We start from the raw sequence: 15,678 nt of genomic DNA on the forward strand, positions 1-15,678 counted from the left end.
CTTAATTCAGCATAATGGTCTCCCCAAAGTCATCCTTAATTTCTCACTCTCCTGTAATCCATTCTTGATCAAGTCTTGTCCATTCAGTTTTCCCAACATCTCTCACATATACAGGATCATAGATTTAGAGCTGGAAGGGATCTTTGAAGTCAAGTCCAACTCATTTTATAGATGAGGATATCAAGTCCCAGAGAGGTTAAGTGACTTCCCAGGTTCAAACCCTTGTCTTCCTGATTGAGCACTCTACTTACTATGCTGTCTCTCCATCTCTCACCCCCTATTCACTCTCTCATTTTCATGCACTCTAACTATTTTACCAGCTTCCTATTTGGCCTCCCAGTATCAAGCCTCTCCCCTTTCAGATCTATTGCCTATATCAGTAGTGTCAAACTCAAATAGAAAATACAGGGCAGAAGAATCTATGTGCCCAAATATTAACTTAGAAAATCTCAAATTAGCATTAACCATGAAGTATTATATTTTTATTTATTTTATAAAACATTTCCCAATGATATTTTAATCTGGTTCTGCCTCATGTTTGATACTTCTGCTCTACATAGCATGCCAAATTAATATTTCTTAAGCCCAGGTATGTCATGCCCTTGTTCAAGGTGCTGAATGAAGCATCTTGTTACTTTACCTCAAGACAAATTTCTTGTAGAATTTAATATGTAGAGTTCATAATCAGATTCTAACCCAACTCTCCATATTGATCTTTATATTACTCTCCAGGCTCAAAATATTGGTAGATTTTCTGTTTTCCTTATGCCACCTTCCACTGGCACAACCTAATCTTTACATAGGCTATCCCTGATGCTCTCACCTCATTCTTGAGAAATTCCTAACTTCCTTGAAAGCATTGTTCAGATGCTACCTCCTACAGTAAGCCTTTCCTGATCTCTCTAGTTATTAATGAAATGAAAAAATGAATTAGGGACGAGTAAAAGGATTGCCTACATGATTCCATTGGTTGCCTGTAGTTAAAAATTCCTCATTTCTCCATTTTCTAATGGGATAAAGAATCAATTAGTGAGGAGTAAAAGTATTGCCTAGATGTTTCACTGTGGTTAAAAATAATTCATTAGAGAGCCATGCCAGGAGACAGGAGATTGTGGGTTCAAATCTAGCCTCAGTTATTTCTAGTTATGTGACCCTGAGCAAGTCACTTAACTCCCATTGCCTAGCCCTTAACACTCTTCTGCATTAGTACCAATACATAATATTGATTATAAGATGGAAGGTAAGAGTTTTTAAAAAATCATCATTTTATTGTCAGCCTTCTACTAATGAAATTCTCTGATATCAGCTAGGATGGTCTTTGGATGACCCATGCACAGCCATAGTAGGCTTATACTTAAAGATTTATAGAACTTGCTGGAATGTTCACTTCACTGGTAGAACCTCTGCATAGCTAGACATCTTCATACTACTATATCTGTGTTCCTACTGCTTAGGACAGCACCCAGCCCATACATGAAAGATCTATGATTACATCATTGAGGAAGGTTCTTTATTTGGAAACTCCTTCTGCCAAGGTAGCTCAAATCTCATTTCTGACTCATCAGACAAGTCCTAGGGTGATGCTTGAGGCTCAGAGGCTAGATGAGCTGCTCAGTCACATTGTTAGCAGGTGCCAAAAGTGGGATTTGAATGTAGATTTCCCTGACTTTGAGTACAGAACATTATCCACTACTCTATGCACACTGCTCAGAGGTCCATAGATTGGAATTGGAACAGACCACTGGTGAAGGAGTTTTGGAAGAGTGAGTAACTAAAGTCATCCAGAAGCACCATAGGGAATCAAAATAGTCAGCAGGCAGCACTGACCCTCTATAGCACTGGGAAGTGGGCAAAGTGGTCTCTCTCTGGGGCATATTGCCTCTCCTCTCTATTTCCTTCTCTATATATCTATTCTACATAGAATTCTACGCTAATATAGAATAGTCTATATTCTCTAAATTCATTTATATCTCCTTCTGTCATCAATTCACTCTTTCCTTGTCCAAAGTCTTGTCCAAGTCCTGACTCGAGCCCAGAGCTCAGTGCATTATGGTACCATCTAGCAACTGGCTTAGCATCATGGTGTTTTTTCTAGCATGACTTCCCATAAAATTTACTTTCAGGAAATGACAATAGCTATTAGCATTTTGATAAATAATATCAATAGCTCAATTTTCATTGAGCATTGACACTTTAAGGTTAACCAAATGCTTTTGTCCTAGAAACCTTGTGTGGTAGGTACAAAGTGAAGTATGACCATAGATATTTTTTTTCAGATAAGAAAAAAGGGCTTGGAGAGATTAATTAATTTGGCATTGACTTGTCACCAAGATTATAAAGATCAGGGCCAAGATTCAAACTCAGTTCTCCTGATTCCAGATACAACAGTCTTTCACTACATCATATTGCATTTCATGACTTTTTGGCCCCTTGGTTGCCCCCATTAAAACACATAGGCAGAGGGGTGCTGAATCTGGAGATGACCCAACCATGACATTTTATAGGTAGGGAAACTGATATCCAAAGAGGTCAACTGCCTTGTCTTGGGTCCCATAGCCATAACTAGGAAACAAGCCTCTTGTCTCCCAGTCCTGTGTTCTTTTCCAACATTTACTTCTATGTCCTTCATGGACTCTTTGGTTCAACAGATGACAAAATGAATAGTAGAGTTAATAAAAAGTAGAAAGCAATGAAAGAGATTATGGAGCTCAATGCAATTTTCCACCTATCATTAACAATGGTGAAAGCCAGAAAGGTGGCTTAGGCCCCTAGTGTTTTTCAATTATATATCTAATTTGGCTTCTGTGGAAATAATCTGAGTGCTACTTTTATAATGAAAGCTTTTCCCCTCTAAATATTCGCACACGGTTTTGAAATATATTTTAACAAAGAGGATTTTTTTAATAAGATGAGGATTTGAACTGCTAAATCTTTTGGAAAAATGTCTTCTGCCTTCAGTGTTTAATTTTAAAATACATAACAAATTATTTTGTAACTGAGGATATAAAACACCAATCCCCTCTTCTGAAGGGCACACAAATTCATATATAGAGTGGTTTTCTTTGGCAGGGAAAATAAATATCTTTTCCAGAACATAAAATAATAGATATCTATTAAGTACCTACTGCATGCTAGTGCTAGGCTTGTGGGAGATACAGAATTTAGATAAGAGAGTAAATTCCCAAAAGAAACTAAAAAAGGGATGGAGTATAGGGGTTGTGATTAATAGCAAAATACTGATGTGAAGGGATAGAGTAAAAGGAAAAAGAGCAGAATTAAAAGAAGAAAACAAGATGGAGGGGAATACACAGATGGTAATTATAACTATGAATGTAAATGAGATACACTTACCCACAAAACAGAAGCAGATAACAAAGTGGATTAAAAACCAGAATCCTACCATATGTTGTTTACAAGAAACACATTTGAAACAGGTAGTGTAATGCAGGGTTGCAGCAAAAGCTTTTGATTTTGCAAACCAACTGTAGCAGCCTGTCAGTTAGAAAGGTTTAGAATGTTGAACCAGCTTGGGGGCTGGGCTCACAGGAAAACTGGGAAGACCATTAGAGCTAGGCTATAAATATTCCTGGAGTTCCAACTGAGGGGCCTTTTGCCTTTGGGGCATCTTGGACCTTGTCTTTTCTTTCTAGACCTCTCCCTGACCTCTCCATTTGCATCCTGCTATTTCCCTGGATTTCCCCATTGGGCTCTGGGAGGAAGGGTGGTTTAGTGGTTGGACATTGTGGGTTTTAGCTTCTGTAGTCAGGAAGGACAAACTGAATCAAGCCATCCTCTTATCTAGTGACCTGATAAATCCTTTTACCTCAGGGCAGTGAAATCTTTCCTGACTGAGGGAGTTGGCCTCTCTCAGTCTGACCCTCTCTCCTGCTGGGGGGAGCACCAGTTGCAAAAGTCTCAAACCCTTTTTCCTTCTGCTTACCCCTGCCATCAATAAATCCCCTTTGATATCTACACAAAAGCTTCTGGTGAATCATTGTACTTGATATTAGGGCAAAGGTTGAAGAGGGAAGGAATAACTTTCCTTTTATTTCTTGAGGGCAAACCTAGGCATCCATCTTGGGCAGGAAGTAGCTAGCCAAGACTTCCTGTAGATTCAGTTTCACTGGCAGGGAGGAGCCTCTTGTCTCCTCCCTCAAGGGATCTTAGAAATTGACAACAGAAACCTTTCAGCCAAACCCATATTACTTCTGGTTGACTCAATTCTTCTTGTATCACATAGATAGCCCCCTGCCTGAAGGACCCAGCCTATTTTCTCCAAGTACCCTCTGTCTCTAGCCTCATTGATTAGCCTGTTTGAGTAGCCCTTCCTATATTCCCCATTCATCCCATACCTTCCTATATTCCCCCATTTATTTCTAACATCATCAATATCCCACTACATTCCATTACAGTAGACACACAAAGAGTAAAGGTAAGGGGATAGAGCAGAATCTCTTGAGATTCAAATGAGATTTTAAAAGCAGGAATAGCAATCATGATCTCAGACAAAGCTAAAGCAAAAAAAAATCTGATAAAGAGAGATAAGAAAGGTAATTACATCTTGATAAAAGGTATTATAGAAAATGAAGTAACATCAGTACTTAACATATATGCACCAAATGGTATAGTATCCATATTTTAAAAGGAGAAACTAAAGGAGTTAAGAGGAAAATAGACAGTAAAACTATACTAGTGAGGGACCTCAACCTTTCCTTATCAGAACGAGATAAATCTAACCAAAAAATAAATAAGAAAGAAGTAAAGGAAGTGAATGAAATTTTAGAAAAGTTAAATTTAATAGATATCTGGAGAAAACTGAATAGGGATAAAAAGGAATATACCTTCTTTTCAGCAACACATGGCACATATACAAAAATAGACCTTGCACTAGGATGTAAAAACTTCACAACTGTTGTGATAAGGATTTTATTTAGTTTTTATTAGAAGCAGGTTTTAGGTCAGAGAAAGAGTTTGTCTACTTTATGCTGTTCCCTTTTAAGAGACCAAGCCGATAGATTCTTATTCTGGACCTTTAAGGGACAAGCATAAAACCCAGTGAGAACAGACAGTTGGATCTCCATGTTCTCTGACAGTCAAAGGGAACAGGAGTGGCTGATCTGAACTCTGGCTCTGACAGTTGGTGAGAAAAAGCAGATCAATAAATTGGGCATGCAACTAAAAAAACTAGAAAAAGAACAAATTAAAAATCCCCAACTAAAGACTAAATTGGAAATCCTAAAAAATCAAAGGAGAAATTGATAAAATTGAGAGTAAAAGTACTACTCTACTAATAAATATAACTAGGAGTTGGTTCTATGAAAAAAACAAATAAAATAGATAAAGCATTGGTTAATCTGATTTTAAAAAAGAAAGAAGAAAACCAAATTACAATATAAAAAATGAAAAGGATGATTTTACTTCCAATGAAGAGGAAATTAAAGTAATCATTAGGAGCTATTTTGCCCAACTGTATTACAATAAATCTGATCAATATTTATAAAAAAATAAATTGCCTAGATTAACAAATGAGGAAATAGAATACTTAAATAATATCTCTCAGAGAAAGAAATTAAGCAAGCCATCAATGAGCTCCCTAAGAAAAAATCCCTAGGGCCAGATGCATTCACAATTTAAAGAATAACTAATCCCAATACTATGTAATCTATTTGCCAAAATAAGCAAAGAAGGAATCCTACCAAACTCCTTTTATGACACAAATATGCTGCTGATATTTAAGCCAGAGAGACCAAAAACAGAAAGAAAATTAAAGATCAATTTCCTTAATGAAAATTTATATAAAATCTTAAATAAAATACTAGCAAAGAGACTATAGCACTATATCACAAGGATTATTCATTATAACCAGGTGGGATTTTTACTAAGAATGCAAGGCTGATTTAATATTAGGAAAACTATCAGTATAATTGACCATATCAAAATCAAACTAACCAAAATCACATGATTATCTCTGTAAAAGGGAATTCTTTATTCCTGTTTTAATTTAATAGGGGACCTAGTGGTCTGTTTACCATAGAGATGTATAGGGATAAACCAGTCCGCAGTGTCAGGAAGTAGAACCCAGAGAGATAAGTGAGGTAAAAAAAAAATATAAAAGGGGCCAGAGTGAGTTGCTGGGGATCAGTTGCTGGGAGTTAGGTGCTGGCAGTTGGAGGGTAATTGGGAATTGGTTGGTTGGTTGAGAGTTGCTGAGGAGAGATTTTGACACACTTGATCAGGGCAGATCTTAGGAAAAACACTAGATTGGGTTTGATCTTGGATTGGGCTGGATTGGGTTGGAACTTTCTGGTGTGGTTGTTATTGATCAGTTGGACTTCTCTACAGGCAATATTAGGCAGTTATAGGTAGTTATAGGCAATTATAGATAGTTATAGCTAGTTATAGCTAGTTTTAGGAGTTAGGCCCTCTCTCTCTCTCTCTTTCCTATATTTCCTACATACCTCTTTTCCTATATTAAAATTTTTTTTAAGCTACTCTCTTATTTTGTCAAACTACTAATTTAATCCTTACATCTCAACAGATGCAGAAAAAGTCTTTGACAAAAAACAACACCCATGCCTATTAAAAACACTAGAAAGCATAGGAATAAATGGACCTTTCCTTAAAAGAATAAATAGCATTTATTTAAAATCATCAGCAAGTATCATCTGCAATGGAGATAAGTCAGAAGTCTTCCCAATAAGATCAGGAGTGAAGCAAGGATGCCCATTATTACCACTATTACTTAATACTGTACTAGAAATGCTAGCCATAGCAATTAGAGAAGAAAAAGAAATTGAAGGAATTAAAGTAGGCAGTGAATAAACTAATATATCTCTTTCTGTGGATCATATGATGATATACTGAGAGAATTCTAGGAAATCAACTAAAAAACTAGTTGAAATAATCAAAATTTTAGCAAAGTTACAGTATACAAAATAAACTCACATAAATCATCAGTATTTCTATACATTTCCAACAAAGCCTAGCAACAAGAATTAGAAAAAGAAACTCCATTTAAAATCACTCTACATTATATAAAATACTTGAGAATCTACTTGCCATGACAAATACAGAAATTACATTTCACACAAATAAAGCTAGAACGAAATAATTGGAAAAACATTAACTGCTCATGGGAAGGTTCAGCTAATATAATAAAAATTACAATCCTACCTAAATTAATTTACTCATTCAGTGCCATACCAAACTACCAAAAAACTATTTTATAGAACTAAAAAAAATAATAAAATTCATCTGGAAGAACAAAAATGACACATCTGTCATACCAAAATACAAAAAAGGCCCTATGCAAAAGCCTTTATGTGTGTTCCACTCATGAGTGGAAAAGCTTATTACCTGTATTTACAGCTATATATGTTCACTCGACCTGCTGATGAAGAACTCGGGCTGTTGATGAGCACGTCGGCAACATAGAGCTGACTGTCTTCATTGGCATATTCAATAACTATCACGTAGTGGTCAACTTGAGGAATGCTCAGGGTCAGATGCAACTCCACCTATCAGGGGAGGCAGTGGTGACAGAGTATTACTACAATGTCATACACATAGGAGACTTCCATTTTTATAGACTAGCAAAATTATTGGAGCATCCCAGGAAATATTAAGGAAGTACCACTGTATGTGACAAATACAAAAATATTTTTGCATCATTTTATATATGCAGTGGTTAGCATATTTCTTGCCTTCTCAATGGAGAGGGGAAGAGCTGAAGGAAGGAGAGAATTTGGAACTGAAAATCATAATAAAAAAGTTTTTAAGGTATCGTTGTCACTGATGCAGAGTGAAATAAGCAAAACTAGGAGAACATGATACACAGAACCCCCAATATTGTGGAATGATTAAATGTAATAGACTTAGCTACTCTCAGCAAAACAATCATCCAGGAGAGTTCTGAGGGATTTATGACAAAGAATGCTCTCCAGTTGGAGTCAGAAGTAGATCAAACCATATGATTTTTCACTCTAGTTTATTTGAGTTTTTATTTGGGGGTATTGGTTTCATATGATTATTCTTACAAAAATGAACAATATGAAAATGTTTTGCTTGGTAATACATGTATAACCCAGATTGAGTTGTTTGCCAGCTCTGGGAAGGGAGAGAGAAGGAGACAATTTGGATTACATAATTTCAGAAAATTTATAGAGAAATTTGTTATTACATGTTATTGGTAAAACAAAATATCTTTATAGCAAAAATAAAAAAAAATTAAAGTTGTCATTGTTGAGAACAGGTAGGTGGCTCAGTGGATTGAGAGCCAGGTCTAGAGATGGGAAGCACTGAACTGAAATCTGGCCACAGACACTTCCTATATATATGACCTTGGGCAAGTTAGTTAAGTCCCACTGCCTAGTCTTTACCATTCTTCTGCCTTGGAATTGATACACATTATTGATTTTAGAATGGAAGGTTTTTTAAAAAAGTGCCATTGTCTGAAGGGAAAAGATTCTTAAGGTTCTACTAAGAAGTCTTCCAGGAAAATTGCTAATAAATAATAATGAAGGGGATGGGTTACATATATACATGTATATATATACATATATATATGTATACATACATATATATGTTACTTTAAAGGTTTGCAAAGCACCTCCTATTTCCTTTGATACTTATAACAGCTCTTTAGAGGAATTGCTATTGTCATATTCTTTTTAAGGATGAGGAAAATGAAGCTGAGAACACTCTGTGTCTGCTCTGTGTCTGCAGCAGAATTCAAATTCAAATCTTCCTGCCACCAAGTCTAGCTACATTATTTCTCAATTATTTCTCATAGTCAAAAGAAACCTTTGGGATCAAAGACTGAAAGGAATCCATAATCCCTGGAGATTAGCTGAATGTTATGTTAGAATACAGTTTAATCTAATATTCCTCCCAGTGTTATTATTTGGTGTTATTAGCTGGTGATGTCTTTTCAATTCAATCATTTTTCAGGCATGACCTACTCTTTCTGACTCCATTTGAGGTTTTCTAGGCAAAGGCACTGGCATGGTTTGTCATTTCCTTCTCCAGCTCATTTGACAGATGAAAAAATGGAGTCAAACAAGGGTAAGTGACTTTCCCAGAGTCACAAAGCTAGTAAGTGTGTGATACCAGGTTTGAACTCAGGAAGATGAGTATTCCCGACTTCAGGTCTGGTATTTTTATCTACTGCACCTCCTAGATGCCCTGATTATCCCTTTATTTAACTTATTTTTTTACCTGCAAGGTCTTGAGTACAACTGGCAGTGAATTCTTGTTATTTTGTCTGTGGGGAGGTAATATTGACTACTGGGTCTACCACAGTTTTTTTTTAAACATTTATTAATATTCATTTTTAACATGGTTACATGATTCATGCTCCTACTTTCCCCTTCGCCCTCCGCACTCCCCCCACCTATGGCCGATGCACATTTCCACTAGTCTACCACAGTTTTTTATTAGATTTCTTAATGTATTACCCATAATGTGTCTTTTCAGTAGTTTCTTGGAAGTATTTGCTCTATATGAAATGGCTAAAATGGACAAGTTTTTAGAAATTTGGATAAAGGACAGAAAAAAAGGGTTCATGTCATCTTTACTTTTTCTCTTATTGTTAATCACATATTTTAGTCATTTTAAAAGCTTCCTCTTACTTTTTGTTGATGTTTTTTGTTTTCCTATCAGAATTAGTTTCCAAATATATCCCTCTATCTGCCCCACCTAAAAAGCCACCCTTATAAGAAAATGGTTTCTCTTAAAATAGAAGAAATTTAAATGAGCTCAGTGTGAATCCACAAGGCTAGAAATTCTTATTCTGTTCTGTGTCATGAACCTCATCAGACTGGTGAAGCCTAAGGTCCCCTTCTCCAAATAATGTCTTTAAATACATAAAATAAAATATATGGGATTTCAAGAGGAAACAATTATGTGGGAATGAACTAATCAATATATTTTTAAAACAAATTTCTAGATCCCAAAATAAGAATTTTTGCTCTAATGGCATTCCATGGAGATCTCCATAGAAGACACACTTATTAAATTTACTTAGGACATAAAAATTAGAGGAAAAGGTTAACGTGATGGATGTCTGACTCGGTATTCAAAATTATCCAGAATGCTCAGCTTGACAACAGTTTGTGTGGAAATTGACGTGGCAGTGTAGGGAGAAAAATCAATAATTAATACATTAACCAGTGCTTAGAGTGTTGTTAGATTACAATCTTAGAACTATAGGATGCGACTGTGTGATTTGTAGTTAAGAATATAGTTCCAGGCAAGAGATTGTATATGTATGTACCAGATTAAGAATGTAGTCTAGTCCCAGGATAATACCTGAGTAACACTCTTAAGTGTGAGTACTGCCTCATCAATCCTAAGTGTGTGAATATATTTTATAAGGTACTTTATTTCAAGTTAACATGTAAGAGGTCACGAAGACCAAGGTCTTGGAAGGTCCCAGAGACCAGGAAGGTCTCAAAAGGTCTTGAGGTTGGGGAATTTCTTGGGGTTGGGGGACAAACATGAAACTATAAAAGGAAATATAGAGTCTCAGACTTCAAAGTTGGGGGGGGGGTCTACAGACCTTTGGACTATGTGTTGGGTTTTTTTGCTGATAAAAAAATCAGATCCCTGACCAGTAGGGTTTCCCAGTTTCCTTTCTTTCAACAGGGGGAGAGGGGTTAATCAGTCTTTAAGATGGCTATGAACAAATACTGCAATGTGACTTCTAAAATTTAATATGATCTTTTTTTGGGGGGAGGGGCAGCCATCTGGACCTGTGATTTCATTTATGGGAGCCTCCCACCGTGGAAAGTCCATTAACATCAACAGGCCATCCAAATACCTAGTCTACAGTTGATAGTCTTGGACAGTTGCTTGGGAACATTGAAAGATTCCTTGCCCATGTTCATATGGGGATTGTCTGTCAGAGGCAGAACTTCAACCCAGGTCTTACTGATTAAGGCCTCTCAAAACAATTTGAGGCAACATCAAAAAGAAGTCTAGTATTCAGATCAAAAGAAAATGAGAGAGTTGGACAAGCTCCAGTCCTCAAGGATTTCCCCACCACCACCACCACCACCACCACTTCTAAATAAAGGATTCTAAGAAGTAACAATTCCACCATACTCTATGCTGCCCAAAACATACCCAAAGCACTGTGCCTCCCTAGTACTAAAACCATACTTTTAATTACATTAACAAATTAGAACCATATAGACATCTTATAGGTAATACATTAAGAAATGTAATTTTAAAAGCTCTGGTAGACCCAGGGGCCAATATGACCTCCCCAGAGAAAAAACACCAAGAATTCACTGGCGGTTGTACTCAGGACCATGCAGGTAATAAATTGTCAAGTAAAGGGATAATAACCAGGGAAGGTAGGAGGTTCTGTAGATGAAGTGCCAGAATGGCATTAGAATTGCATTTGTAGAAGCCCCACCCGGACATTGACATGTGGAAGCCATACAAATGGGAATTGTTATCAACATTATGCTTATTCTTATGTTAGGAATCTAGGGAGATGTAACCTCTGGAGAAGAGAAGATGGAAAAAGACATGACAGGTAACCATGCTGGGCAGAGTGCTAGATCTGGAATCAGGAAGACTTATCTTTATGAGTTCAAATCTGGCCTCAGACACCAATTGGTGGGGGTATCCCTGAGCAACTTGCTTAACCCTGCTTGCCTCAGGATCCTCATGCATAAAATGAGCTGGAGAAGGAAATGGCAAACCACTCCAGTATCTTTGCCAAAAAACACCCAAAAGGGATTAGATATGACTGAAACAACTCAACAAAAAGGGACATGATCACTGTAACTGAGTATTTGAGGTACCTACTGGCTGGGTGACCCTGGGCAAGTCACTTAACCCTGTTTGTCTCAGTTTCCTCATCTGTAAAATGAGTTGAAAAAGGACATTGCAAACCACTCCAGTACTTTTGCCAAGAAAAGCCAAATGGGATCATATATAATTGAAACAACTCAACAAAAGGGGTATGATCACTGTAGTTGAGTATTTGAGATATTTATTAGCTATATGATCATTTTCTCTTTCTGAATTTCAGTTTCCTCATTTATAGGATGAAGGAACTGGATTTAGTGGCTTCTAAGGTCCCTTCCAGATCTAAATATATGAGTCTACAGGCCTAAAGATTGTTAGAAGAATAAAATTAACTCTCTGTAGCTCTAGTGTAAGGGGTCAGCAAATTATAGCGATGGGTCAAATTCATTCAGCATTCTATTTTATATTACGAGCTAAGAATGTTTTTTTTTTCACACTTTTAATTGGCTCATAGGCTATTATAGAAATAGAATTTAGACCTTAGGCTATAATCTGCTGATCCCTGTTCTAATAGACAGAAATGGAATCAATGGTTGCAAATTCCAGGGAATTTATGTTAAGTTTTGCTATAACATAAAAAAGCAATTCTCTAGTAATTAGAGTTGGTCCAGCCAAAATGAGCTCTCTGGAAAACCTGTGAGTGCCCCATCATTAGAAGTGTTCAGGCAGAAGCTGATGATCACTGGAATATTGGAAGCAAATTTGGATTAGGGGCCTGGTGAGTTCTTTTCCCAGGTCTAAGATTATATAAGTCCATGGATTTCTGGATGGCATGAAATCCAGACAAGGTGGCATCTCCATAAAGGGGAAATTCCAATAATAGGGAGAAGCCTAGACATGGATTTCATGCATCATCCAAAAATCAATATTCATCCTCCTTATACTAACCCCTGCAGCAAAGATCTGCCTTCCACAAAGCTGGGGAATTAATTCAATACTGAATCAGAGGAAAGGCTATTTCCTAATGAGTCACCCACACCATATTCTGGGAGGGCTGCCATCATTGACAGATCCCTTCCAGCTGCTTGGGGGAACGTGGATCTAATTTTTTTCAGAAAACACTTTTAAAAAACATACTAAGTTTATAGCCTCTATACAGAAGACCAAAAAATCACAGACATAGAACTGAGAGGACCCTCAGAAGCAATTTAAACCAGGCCTTATTAAACCTGGGGTCCGTGAACTTGTTTTATAAAATATTTTGATAAGTGTATTTCAAAATAATTGGTTTCTTTTTAAATTTTATGTTTTTTATTTTATTTTATTTTAAATTTGATTTATTATTTTTATCTCATTATTTGACTTGATTTATTACCTGCACGGTCCTGGGTACAACTGCCACTGAGTTCTTGGTATTTATTTAATTTAATTTAGAAACTTTTTTTTCTGAGAATAGGTTTCCCCAGATCACCAAAGTGGGGCAGTAGATAGAATGCTCGGCCTGAAGTCAAGATAACTTTTCTTCCTGAGTTCAAATCTGGCTTAAGATACTAGCTGGGTGACCATGGACAAATCACTTAACCCTGTTTGAAAATTTCTCATCTGCCAAATGAGCTTGAGAAGGAAATGACCAACACTACAGTATCTTTTCCAGGAAAACCCTAACCGGAGTCATGAAGAGTCCTATGGGACTGTAAAAGGAGTGACCAAGACTACCAAAAGGGGATCTTTGATGAACCCCTGATTCATCCAGTCCCTTCATTTTACAAATAATGTGACTGAGTCCCAGGAAATGAAGTGACTTAGGAAAGGTCACACATACAGTCTAATGCTCAAAATGTACTTTATGATGATGTAGCCCCTACTGTAGTCAATGGCCTGAGTGGATGAAATGCCATTCCATCAACAATGAATTCGTTCACTTGGCTAATCAAGTCCCCAAATGAGCTTTTCTCCCCTATATTTTAAGAGTGAACCCTAAAAAAAGTAATTAATGCAAATTAATGGATAGGACTTTAAAATATGCCACATTTGGGGCCTGTTTTCTTCCCAAACCTTAAATAAATATCCTTCCAAAGTCTGTGAGTGGCATGCTATCATAAAGTATCAAGAGACCCAAGGAAAGAAAAAAGTCAGAAAGCAATGGCAACCTGTAGTCTGAGGAGGGAACTAAACACACCCAGTGCTTTAGCTGCCACAGATCCTGAACACAAGGAATTTGGCCATTACAGACGGTCAGTTCCTTAGCCTAAGGGGCAGGAGAGGTAGTGCTAAGCACCTTCAGGGACCCCTAATCTAAAAGACCTCCTTTTCTGGAGGTTCTGTTGATTAAGATGGATTCTCAACTGCCTGGATGGTTGGTTGGGGGAGCAGGGCTGGGAGGATGAGAGGGAAATCTTGTTTGATGCCAATGTGGGTGAAGGTGAGAAGGAAAAGTATTCTAAGCTGCTGGTAGAAATGGTCACATTCAGAGTCTCTATGATCTTACACTGGGGTGGAGGTGCTTAGCCTAGCCCCAAACAAAGCAGATCAGTAGCTTGGATGAGCATGACTCTGGACAAGTCCCTCACCCTCTCTTGGCCTCAGTTTCCTCATCTGTAAAAAAAATTTGGTCTCCCTCATAGGGTTGTTGTGAGGTTCAGGTGAGATAACATGTAAAACAGTTTGTAAATCTTGAACCTCTATCTAAATGTAACTATAGCTCTTAGTGTAATGGGAGCTCAGGGCCAGAGTTGGACTGGTGATGTGTCAGAAAATACTCTTAAGTCCTTCTTAACTTGGGAATAGACCAGAGAAAAGGAATATTTGGCCAATGTTTACTTGTTTGTTTGAAGGCAGAAATCAGGACGTGGTGGGAAGTGGCATCAGTTAATAATTAGAGAGTAAGCCCAGAATCCAACCTCTCTCCCACTGATGTCAGCCATGACAGGATGCTCAGGCGTGGGTCTCCGAGTTCCCAAGGTCCGAGGCATTCCATTCAGCACGAAGAGTTCTGCCTCACAAGCTGAGGCACAGGCAAAGCTGGTCATCGGCAAATGCTGGTAAAGCAAGCAACTGGAACAAAGGAAAGCAGGCAAGGGTTAGTACACAAAGAGGTACATTAATAGTAACAATAAGAGCAGCTAGCATTTCTATAGCACCTGCTATATGGCAGGCACCGTGCTGGGCGCTTTCCAGTTATTACTTGATTAGGGAGCAGCCAGGTGACTCAATGAATAGAGGGCCAGGTCTAGAGACAAGAGGTTCTTGAGTAAAATTCCTAGCTGTGGAACCCTGGACATGTCGCTTGACCCCAAATTGCCTGCCCTTTAACTGCCAGTATCGATTCTAAGAGAGAAGGTAGGAATTGAAAAAATATTATTTCATTTAATCTTCACAGCAACCCTGGGGTGTAGCTGCTATTGCACAGGTCACATATCAATAATAACAACAATAGCTAGCATTTATAGAGAATCTGTGATGTGCTTGCTATGTTGCAAAGAACTTGATCATTATTATCAAATTTGGTCCTAACAACACCTCTGGAAGGTAGGGGCTATTATTACCATCTTCATTCACAGTTGTGGAAATTGAGGTTAAACAACTTGCCCAGGGTCACACAGCTAGTGAGTGCCCAAGGCAAGACTGGAGCTCAGGTCTTCTTGACCCCTAGTCCAGTACCCTATCCCCTGAGCCACCTACCTGCCTCAATAAACTTATTTAAAAAAGGGAAAAAAAGAAACTTCTGTCTCAGAAGTGATACTAAGTATTAGTTTCATGGCAGGATTAGGATTAAGTGACTTGCCCAGGGTCACACAGCTAGGAAATGTCTGAGCTCAAATTTAAACCCAGGACCTTCCCATCTCCAAGCATGGCTCTTTGCAGTGGGAAGAGGAGGAGGAGGAGGAGGAGGAGGAGGAGGAGGAGGAGGAGGAGGAG

The 15,678-nt window shown here is 37.7% G+C and overlaps 1 protein-coding gene across 1 annotated transcript in view; it reads right to left on the reverse strand.

Moving 5' to 3' along the window:
- Positions 1–15,678, reverse strand: part of LAMA3 (laminin subunit alpha 3) — a 337,939-nt gene that overhangs the window by 139,726 nt on the left and 182,535 nt on the right. The window contains exons 26-27 of the mRNA XM_044682964.1: positions 14,661–14,814; positions 7,357–7,517 (exon numbers count right to left, since the gene is read on the reverse strand). Of these exons, the coding sequence (XP_044538899.1) occupies positions 7,357–7,517; positions 14,661–14,814 (315 nt within the window). The remainder of the gene's footprint in view (positions 1–7,356; positions 7,518–14,660; positions 14,815–15,678) is intronic.

The sequence above is a fragment of the Gracilinanus agilis genome, chromosome 1 (genome assembly GCF_016433145.1).
Source record: "Gracilinanus agilis isolate LMUSP501 chromosome 1, AgileGrace, whole genome shotgun sequence".
Classification (NCBI taxonomy): domain Eukaryota; kingdom Metazoa; phylum Chordata; class Mammalia; order Didelphimorphia; family Didelphidae; genus Gracilinanus; species Gracilinanus agilis.